The 10,131-nt window shown below is 38.5% G+C and overlaps 1 protein-coding gene across 1 annotated transcript; it reads left to right on the top strand.

Annotated features, from left to right (window-relative positions):
• The first annotated feature begins 2,179 nt into the window (after positions 1-2,179).
• On the top strand, positions 2,180-9,898 carry LOC122071461 (chaperone protein dnaJ 49-like). Its single transcript, XM_042635823.1, has 3 exons — positions 2,180-2,406; positions 2,572-3,758; positions 9,602-9,898. Exon 2 carries the CDS (start codon positions 2,664-2,666, stop codon positions 3,744-3,746), a length of 1,083 nt encoding a protein of 360 aa, XP_042491757.1. The 5' UTR covers positions 2,180-2,406; positions 2,572-2,663; the 3' UTR covers positions 3,747-3,758; positions 9,602-9,898.
• The last annotated feature ends 233 nt before the right edge of the window (positions 9,899-10,131 follow it).

Genomic DNA, 10,131 nt, shown 5'->3' with positions numbered 1-10,131 from the left:
GAGGAAGCATTCGGGGAGTTCAGAATCCATTTGCTAGAGACAAAGTCACTATCAATGCATTCTTTGATGATGGTTTTTGTCTAACCGCAAAATGTGATCTCATCAAGGTTGAAATCAGATAAAATAGTCGAGAGAATATTAGAGGAGGGAGAGGATCAGAATGGAGCACCCCCATCTTGTCAGAATAGGATAAAATTTCACCAAAACCCCTAATAATTGCAAAGGGGAGACAGATACCATATGAAAAGTCTGAAAGCTCATTCTAACAAGAAACACAGAGGTTAGGCTGAGGGGGCAATACTACAAATAAGATTCCATAGACTCTTCCCCATTTCAGAAATGAGAAAAGAAATAAAGGAAGTCGTGTAGACAATATGAGTAACATAAATGTTTTTTTGTAAAGGATGATGACATTAACAAGAGATGGTTTGAGTATTTTTGTGTCTTACTAAATGAAGGCAAGACATGGAGGAGTAATGAGACAGGCTATGAGAAAGATGAAAGTTGGTAAGACAAGTGTTTAGATGAGTTACCAATTGAAGTGTGAAAGGTTTTGGGAGTGTGAAAGGTTACCTGGTTTACCAAGTTGTTTATGAGCATGAGAAAGATGCCTGATGAATGGAGGCGAAATTTTGTAATCACAATCTACAAAAATAAAGATGATATACAAAGCTGCAATAACTATAAAGGCATAAAACTTATGAGTTATACTATGAATTTATTGGAGAAGGTCATCAAAGTCCACATAAGAAGGAATCTAAGGTCTCAGGAACCAATTTGGTCTTCTATGGAAGCTCATGGAAAAATCAAGAACCGGCAAGAAGGATCTTCATATGGTCTTTATTGACCTAGAAAAGACAATTGATGGAGTCTGCATTAGAGAATAAATGTGTGTCTAGTATGTATGTGAACATAATTAAAGACATGTACGAGGGAATGAAATTCAGTGTGAGATATGTGGGAGGTCACGGTAGTGAGTTCCCTCCCAATTACCACTGGGTTACATCAAGGATTTACTTTAAATCTCTATTTGTTTACGCTTATCATGGATGATTTTCAAGGAGAAGTCCCGTGGTGTATTCTTTTTTAGTAGGGATTAATGATGAGTTGGAGTTATGGAGATCTAAAAAAAAAAAAAAAAGATAAATTATGACAAGTACCAAAGTGATTGTTTTCCACAAGAATTGTCTGCCCTTCATTCACTCCTTATTAAAACATCTCAAAAGACCCTATTTTATTTTATTACAAAGTTGGATGTAATACCGTGTTCAACATCATTTACCATAGATTTTTTATTATAAAGTCTTTATTATTATTTTGTATTAGTAGTGGTAATAGGTATTTAGGCAGTTTTAAAGGGGTCAGGTCGGTCGGGCTAAATGGCTCGGTTCAAGTGGGCTTCTTAAACGAGTCGGGCCGTCGGGCACTCGATGGGCTAGTAGCCTGCACCATAAACACCCGTTTAATAAACGTATCATTTATTAAATGGGCCGGTTCAGGTCAGGCCTTAAGCGAGTCGGGCTCAGTCGGGTCTACTGGTGTGGGCTTAGGATTGACATCCCTACCTGGAGGTGTTATATTGCCTTGCTTCACTTATTTTATTTATTTTTTTCCCTTTTCCCTCTTCTTTCTTTTATCTTTTTCCTTAATAGATCCATGTAGCCAATCCCATTCAATTGGGAAAAAGACTGAGTTATTGTTGTTGTTGGATGGCAAGATTCCATGTTGTCGATCTCTTTTTCTATTTGGCTAAATTTTGATTCAGATCCATGCAACAGTTCCATTGAGTTGGGATAAGGCTGAGTTGTTGTTTAGATAAGTATAAGAGAATTATAGAATGAGAAACAACCTCTATGTAAAGTGGGGGTAAGACTACTTACATTATACCTCACCATGGTGGAAGCCTCGTGCACTAGGTACATCTTTTTTAGAGAGGAGTGTGAGAATTTATTTTTTTTAACCAAAAAAAAAAAAGAGTAATTTTCTTATTTTAAAATTCTGTGATTCCTTTTCCATCTCTTACGACAATGCTCCCATCGCCACTGGACTACATTTCCAAATTCTCTGCCAGGCGGCCAGCAAAATCGAAAGGGTGAAAAAAAAAATAAAAGTCAAATGCCGGATGACATGGTTTTATCATGTTCCCTTCGTTGGATGAACATCAAACGGTCCAACTAAAACTAGAGTCGAAAACCAAATCATCAAGAAGGCAGAAAGCCAACACGAAATTCCCACACCCTCCATCTTCCTCTCTCAGTTCCTCGTGCGGGTCTGCAAGGACTTCGCAGAACCTCTTCCACAGGGCCTCAGAGAACAAGCCCTAGAAATTTGATCGATCGTGAGGACAGAGGACTTCTGAGAGAGAGAGAGAGAGAGATAATCTCGTGCTATCCCAGTTCATCTCCTGTAAGATTGTCATTTTTCTAACTTTTTATTCTGGAATTTTTGAGTTTGCTTTGTCATCAAACCTTCTTGATTCAATCCATCGATTGGTCGGTTGCAAAAGATTTTATTTATTTTTCTTTTTTCTCCTCAATTAATTCGGATGTTGATTACTTTTCATTTTGTTAGGGCAAAAATTCCCTCTTTCTGGAAGGGAACCTGAGACGATCGATTCGATTGGTAGTGGTTAGTTCTCTGTTATTGTTGCAATCTTTGTTGCAATGGACGGGAACAAAGACGAGGCTCTGAAATGCCTGAAAATTGGACGAGAAGCTTTGGAACTAGGTGATCGTATTCGTGCACTGAAATTTATCTCAAAAGCTCGCCGCCTCGATCCAACCCTTCCTGTCGATGATTTCTTATCGAAGCTAGAAGGTGAATCTGGTGATCCTCCGGCTCCGGATTCACCCGCACCAAACGGTGTTCCCCAGGATGAAGCAACATTTTCGGTTAATTCTTCTGTTAGGCACAGAGTCCCATCAGATGGGTCTTCGTCGAGTTCTGCCAAGTCTTACACAGAGGAGCAGATCTCGATCGTCAGAGAGATAAAGAAGAAGAAGGATTACTACGAAATTTTGGGGCTAGAAAAGGGATGCTCTGTTGAAGACGTCAGGAAGGCATATCGGAAACTATCTCTGAAAGTCCATCCTGATAAAAACAAAGCTCCTGGTGCTGAGGAATCATTTAAGGCGGTTTCGAAAGCATTTCAGTGCCTTAGTGATGAAGAGAGCAGGAAAAGGTATGATGTTGTTGGCCCTGATGAAGCTGTATACGATAGACCCGCAGCTAGGCGAAGACCACAAGGTTTCAACGGTTTCTATGAGGCAGATGTCGACGCTGAGGAGATTTTCAGGAACTTCTTCTTTGGTGGGATGCCTCGGGCAACCACCCAGTTTCGTGGGTTTAGCTTTGGTACTGGCATGGGACCAAGTGTACGAACGGCTGATAATGGCTCGGGCAACTTCAATATCAGGGCACTTCTTCAGTTACTGCCCATCCTTCTTGTGCTTCTGTTGAATTTCCTACCATCTTCAGACCCCATTTATGCTCTTTCTAGGTCCTACCCGTATGAACACCGGTTTGTTACGGAAAAGGGTATCAATTATTTTGTTAAGACGGCAAAATTTGATCAAGAGTACCCTTATAATAGCCCTGAACGTGTGGAAATAGAACAAGAGGTCGAGAGAGCCTACAAGTCGAGTCTTGCACAATATTGCCAGGTTGAATTGCAGCGGCGCCAGTGGGGTCTCACGGTTGAGACACCATACTGTGACAGGTTAAAAGAGATTCAGTCAATGGCTTGATCTACTTTCAAGGTCTGGTCCAGTCTCTTGACTTATTTCGTCCATTGGGCATTGCCGAATTTTATTTTGAGGGGTTTGATGAATAATACCAATTACATTTACTTGGTGCCTTTCTTACTCAAGCCTCAGTAGGATAGAATGTAATCATGAGACATTTGATTATAGATTTTCCATTCGGCACATGTTGATGCTTGTTCTCTTCTGGGTGCATGGTTGAGAAGAAGTAGTATTTATTTTGATTACGGCCATCTTGTCAAACCACTGGAGTTCACCTTCCTTACATGCTTTACGGGTCTGGTGTATAATTTTGTGCTTGATGGATCAGTCATTTGCTAAATATAATGTTGATTTAAATGTATGGAAACTTTAAAGTGTTTGGGTGAATCTTTAATGTACTGTGTCTGTTGTATAAAATATTAATAGTATATTATGACTATTGCTGAATGTTACACTGCTTTGAGTTTCATTGCTTTGTGGGGTTATTTTCCACAATATCTTCTTTTTCATGTTGTGTGCTTGGGTGCTTACTACATAGCATGAGTGGAAAACATTAATTTTAGAATCATAAAAGAAAGGCACAGACATCCAGAGTAGAAACATTAAAATGATTATATGGAAACTCTCTCTCTCCCCCCTCTAAGATCATATAACTTGACATGACATGAAATATAAATATAATAGATAATTGAGGAAAACTCTTGTGTAGTGGGGAGTGGGAATGCATATGACAATTTCGGGCACCCTTTATGGGTGAGTGTCTCTCATAGATAAGACGGGGCCCCTTCATCAGGTTTTCAGTCACAGAATTGATTGCACTGAAAATCATAGAACGCTTTGAATGGTATGCATGGCTTTTGTGAAATACATACATAATAGCTTGTCATAGCCTATGTGAACATCATATGGAATACATATATTGCTTCTAAATGACCATAGGAAACCAATTCTAATAGAAACTACTTATAAAATAAATAAATTCAAGGCAACTTTAAGACTAATGGTGGTTCTATGACATTGACCCAATGTGTATATAGGTTGCATGTCTGATGTACACCATAAATAGGAAGCAAGCAAAGGTTTTCTAAGCCTTACTTGCATCTGGTTGAAGACGTACTGATGCAGTGCAAGGAGGTTACTGTTCACATGGACAGTGATGTGGGGCCACCCTGGCCTTTAGAAGGAGATTTTTTGGAGATAGTTACAGCCTTGTGTGGGGTGATTTCTTGAGAGATATTCTGTTGGTCCAAGACCAGATTGCGTGGGGGAAGGATCATGGTTTAAGATCTCGGCAAAGAGAGATACATGGCGAGTTATAATTGTACAAAAACTCGACCGAGATCTTGCCTCTATCTCTCCAAGATCTCGCCTATATCTCTCCTCTCTCTCTACTTTTTTTGAAGAAAAAACAGTAAGGAGCAATGATTTTGGTGTTTTTGCTTGAGGATATCCATTCCTACACTAATTGAAGCTTAAAAAGTAGAGAATATTACCTCCTCATCAACATTTGGAGTTACTTTAATTTTCACTATATGAGGATGTGACTTATCACTCATCAATTCTAATTGTTAAACAATTAAGTAATTATCTATAATGTCTTTTAAATTCTTATGATTGTGTGGTGTCATGTGTTGATTGTGGAATTAGAGCATACTGGCCTGGGGTCCGAAGAGTCGGAGACTACTTACATAGGGTACAAAGTCAAAGTACCATTTTAGGTTTGATTTTTAAAAAACTGATGTTTTCATTGTGTTTAGAATGTCTAAAATATGGTAAATACCAAGTTTTAGGAACTACAAAGACCATATGTCTACTGAGACCAACCATTGAGTTGATCGGAAAGATCTTGCCAGATCTCTCTTTTTTAGATAAGCGAGATGGGGCGCTAGAGCGAGATTTTAAACCTTGGGAAGGATGCTACTGAGATCTTTTCCAGATTCTTACAAAGTTGTTATTTTTGTTCAAGCTTCTATTTCCATGTCACTGTTAGCAAGTAGGAGTTTCCATTTTGTAGTTATAAGTCAGATTTTATTCTTGTCCTTAGTTTTCTATTTTGAGTTGTAATCTTAGATTAAGGGTAGTTTCTAATTTTAGAGTTGCCAAGAAGGACTTCCATATAGTCTTTATTGACTTAGAAAAGGCCTATGATAGAATCCCTAGAGAGTTCATCTGGCATGTCCTATAGAAGAGAAGGTTGTCAAGTAAATATGTGGATATAATTAAAGATATATATGATGATGTGGTGACTAGTGTGAGAACCAAGGGTGGGCAAGGTAGTGAATTCCTAATTACTATTGGACTTCATCAAGGGTCAACTTTAAGTCCCTATATATTTGCGCTTGTCATGGATGATTTGACCAAGAACATTCAAGGAGGTGTATGTTCTTTGTTGACAATATTGTTTTATTGGGTGAGACAAAAACATGGCTCAATGCTAAACTGGGGCGATGGAGATCAACATTGGAATTAAGGCTTTAGAATAAGTAGAATAAAGACGGAGTATTGTAATTTCAATCACAGTACGATGGATAACGACTTGTTTACTATTGAGGGGAGAGAGATACCGCAAAGTGACTATTTTACATATTTGGGGTCGATCATAAATAAAGAAGGCAATGATGTATCTCATAGAATTAAGAGTGGGATATACGAAGTGGAGAGGTGCATTCGGAGTTTTATGTGATCGACGTGTCCCTGCAAATGTTAAAGGAAAATTCTAGAGGACAATCATACGACTGACAATGATATAGGGGGTGGAATATTGTGCAGTTAAAAAGCGGCATATAGTTAAGTTGTGTGTAGCAGAGATGAGAATGTTAAGATGGATTTACAGGAAAACTAGGAAGGATAAGATAAGGAATGAACGTATTAGAGAGAATTTGGGAATTGCCCCAATACATGATAAACTTTAATAAATTCGTTTGAGGTGGTATGGCTGTGTTCAATAGCAGCCTACAACGGATGCACTGGTTAGGAGGAGCACCAGTAAAGAGGAGTGATCTGATCTGGATTAAAGGATCTAAAAGAGCTAGGGATAGGCAAAAAATGACCATAGGAGTAGTGAGGAAAGACATGCAAGGATTAGGCCTTACCCCAAGTATGACCTCAAATAGAGCGGATTGGAGGCTAGGATCTATCTTAGACCCCATCTAGCTTTGTTCTACACTGTTACTGTTTTGGTGGTTTGTTTCCTTTCACTTTTACCTTGTTTTTTCTTTTTCCTCAATTAGATCCATTTAGCGGACCTCATTAAGTTGGGATAAGGCTTTGTGGTTGCTGTCTGATTTCAGTTTTTAGTTTTAGGAAGTATGATGTAGATCAAAGCTTGAAGAAGACGACAAAACCAAGAGTCAGAAGATAATGTTCACGTGAAATAGTAATACGAGTACTGTTCACATGAACAGAACTTTTGGGTCAAAATCTTCTATTTTTAGTTTCCTATTTCGTTTACTTTAGTTAGTTTCTATTTTCTTAGTGAGCTAGTTAGTTTCCCATTTTATTGGTAAAAGGAGTTTCCTTTTTGAAATTAGTTGTTAATTTCTAATTATGTTAAGCTTGGTTAGCAAGTTAGACACAAATTAGAAAGTCTTATATTGTACCATTAGCTTCATTTTTTTTTTTTTTTTTTATTTCTCTATGTCCAAGTTTTGTAAGGCTATTTAAAGCCCATTGATCATAATGAAAAGAGCGATTGAAGTTTATGAAATTAAGTGTTTACTCATAGCTGAGATAGGCAGATAGCTAGTACCTTGAGGGGTGACATACCAAAAAACCTGAGGGGTGAGATGTCCCCGTTCACTAATTCTTCTTTCTCCTTCTCAACCCCACCATCGAATTCTCTTTCTTTTATTATTTTCCTTTTATTTATTTGCTGTGAGAGAGTGTTTGAGTTATCAAAGCAAGTTTGTTGAAGCCTAAAAGCACCATCGAAAGACCTTTTGAAGGCCTATAGCTGCTGTTATGCGGAACTTCCATAAAATTTCTTTTTTCATTCTTCGAGCATAACTTCCCAATCAGCCATCAGTTGAGGCTCATCTTTTGAAGGATACATATGTATCGTACAAGGGACATTCACTACAATTTTGAGGATCATCCGTGGCCAGGAACTCTAGTTTCAGAAGAGTGGTCAAAAGTTTCCTAATTCATATCCACAGCTTAACTCTCAGTTCAGCCATTGGAGTTTTCTCATCTTTTGAGGGTTTGTTGACCCACATAGGACCTTCATCTATTGCAAGTTTCAGCTTCATCTAAGTTACGGTTTGTGAGATCTCAAATTTCTCCCTATTCAGCCGGATTTTCCAGATCCTGCCTGGGATTAGGTCCTTTGTGATCCTAGTCTCACATTAAAGTAACTTTTACTTCATTGTATTATATTCTTAGGAGTTACTTTTTCTGTCCATCTCTCCCACGCATGGAGAGTTTTTCATGTAATTGCTTTATTTTATAAATAGAAGGGAGAACGCATCCATACGATTTGAAGAAAATAAAAAAGCCTTATGCTTGGCTGAATGATTCAGTTTGTTGAGAGAGTCAGTTGCTCTGTGAGAGAGCTATAGTGAGAGTCCATGGGTGTGAGACCCCTCCCTTTATCCTTCTTCTCCTTTTCTCTCCTCCAAGGATCCCCTTTTTCTGAGTTCTATTTTCTGGATTCCGGAGGACTATTGGAGTTGCTGATTTTATCCATCAAAGACACCATTGAAGAGCTCAAGTATTACTGGGCTTTGTGCCTTTGTTGCTGGTTGTGAGAAGAACCTCCCCAACTGCGGCTCCTTTTTTTTAGGTTTCCTGCTGAAACCTTCAGGGTTGTTGGTCTCTTCAACCTGTGGGCTGTTGTTGAGGTTGATCTTTTGCGATTCCACTCCCCATCCAAGGACCCTCACTCAATGGTGAATAGCGCTGTTCTGAGGCCTGATGTGTATGTTCTCTAAAATCTCCTATTTCAGCCCTAATCTCTAGATTGAGCCATCAGTTTGATCTGGTACTTTGAGGGTGAGATCCATTCACCTATACCTCCATTTGATGGTAAAAACCAACCCCTTTTATTCCCTGTTGATATGGTTCTTGGATTCACTTTAGTTTCAGGTTCTCGAACCCTATTTCCTGCCTGCGATTGGGATTTATGGCTGCTGTGTTGTTTTCTTTGGCTGGGTTTAATCAATTTTTCTTCTAGATATTATTAGGTTAGGGGTTATAATAAGGGTGTTTCATCCTCTTGTTGGTTACTGTTTTTTACATATTCATATACTGTTGTTACATCTGAAATCAGTTCCTACTTGGGGGTATATCTGTGATCATGTCTGGGGTTAGGTTGTTTGAATCCTAGCTCTACATTACATACTTTGCAAATGCAAGAGATCTTTTTTTTTTTTTTCCCTCAACACTAAATTTAACAGCCGTATAATCAGTGAACATTCTAAACTTGGGTACATATTTACAGTATGAACGAACTAACAGGGAGTACTTTTATTACTTTTCTCATAGTACGTTCTCTACCTAACAGTGGTCATCAGTTTGTCATATGCTTTTTATAAGTTCTTCCATCTCCTGTGTTTTTTTTTTTTTGGGGCCGGGGGGGGGGGGGGGGGGCGGAGTGGTTGGGTCTGATTATTTGGGTCTTCTTTGTCATTACCCTACCATATTAGGCAGCATTATTTTTGTATGGATATCTCTGTTCTGCTTTCCTGAGGAATCCAGTCATCTCTATTTGTTTTTGTTAGCAATTGTGAGATCCAAGATTTTCTTATAACATTAAATTTGTTTAAACATGAAGACATTTTCTTCCATGAGTTTCTTTGGCGCAGTAGTATTTCCTTTCTGAGTTGAAGGTTTATACTTTATACTGTTTCTTTATTTTGCAGATTGCCTGAGTACCAATATTTCAGACTTCTCATTTGTTCCCTTCAATACATTTGATCTTTACACTGAAGGAATGGAGGAATGGTAGTAGTTTTGAATGCAGAGTACCCGCCCCCCTTTCCCAACCTTTTCCTTTTGTGACCTGGTTCTTTCCTCCTCTACATCCGATCGTTATTTTCAGGATAGGAAATTTTCTGCCTGTATACATATACAATTGACTCTGTATTAGTTACAATAGTTTGTATATTTTATGTTGCATCTTGGGTAAACATGAATTTATCCACCAAAATTTTAGTGTACCTCCATCCCCCTCTTATTGATTTCTTTCGATCTTTTCAATTTACACCTCAAATTTTCAGATTGATCATGGCCTTTTCGAGCCAAATGGCATTGTTATGGAGTTTTTGTAAGGAAGGAAATCTTAATCACAAAGCTTTGTGACATGTCTCATATCCTCTGATGCTTGCATCCCCAAGTGTCAGACCTATTGGCCGTGGCTGTGTCCTGCAATGGCCATTGGTATCTCTCATCA

The sequence above is a fragment of the Macadamia integrifolia genome, chromosome 2, assembly GCF_013358625.1.
Source record: "Macadamia integrifolia cultivar HAES 741 chromosome 2, SCU_Mint_v3, whole genome shotgun sequence".
NCBI lineage: Eukaryota > Viridiplantae > Streptophyta > Magnoliopsida > Proteales > Proteaceae > Macadamia > Macadamia integrifolia.
This window is presented reverse-complemented; position numbering and strand designations above follow the sequence as displayed.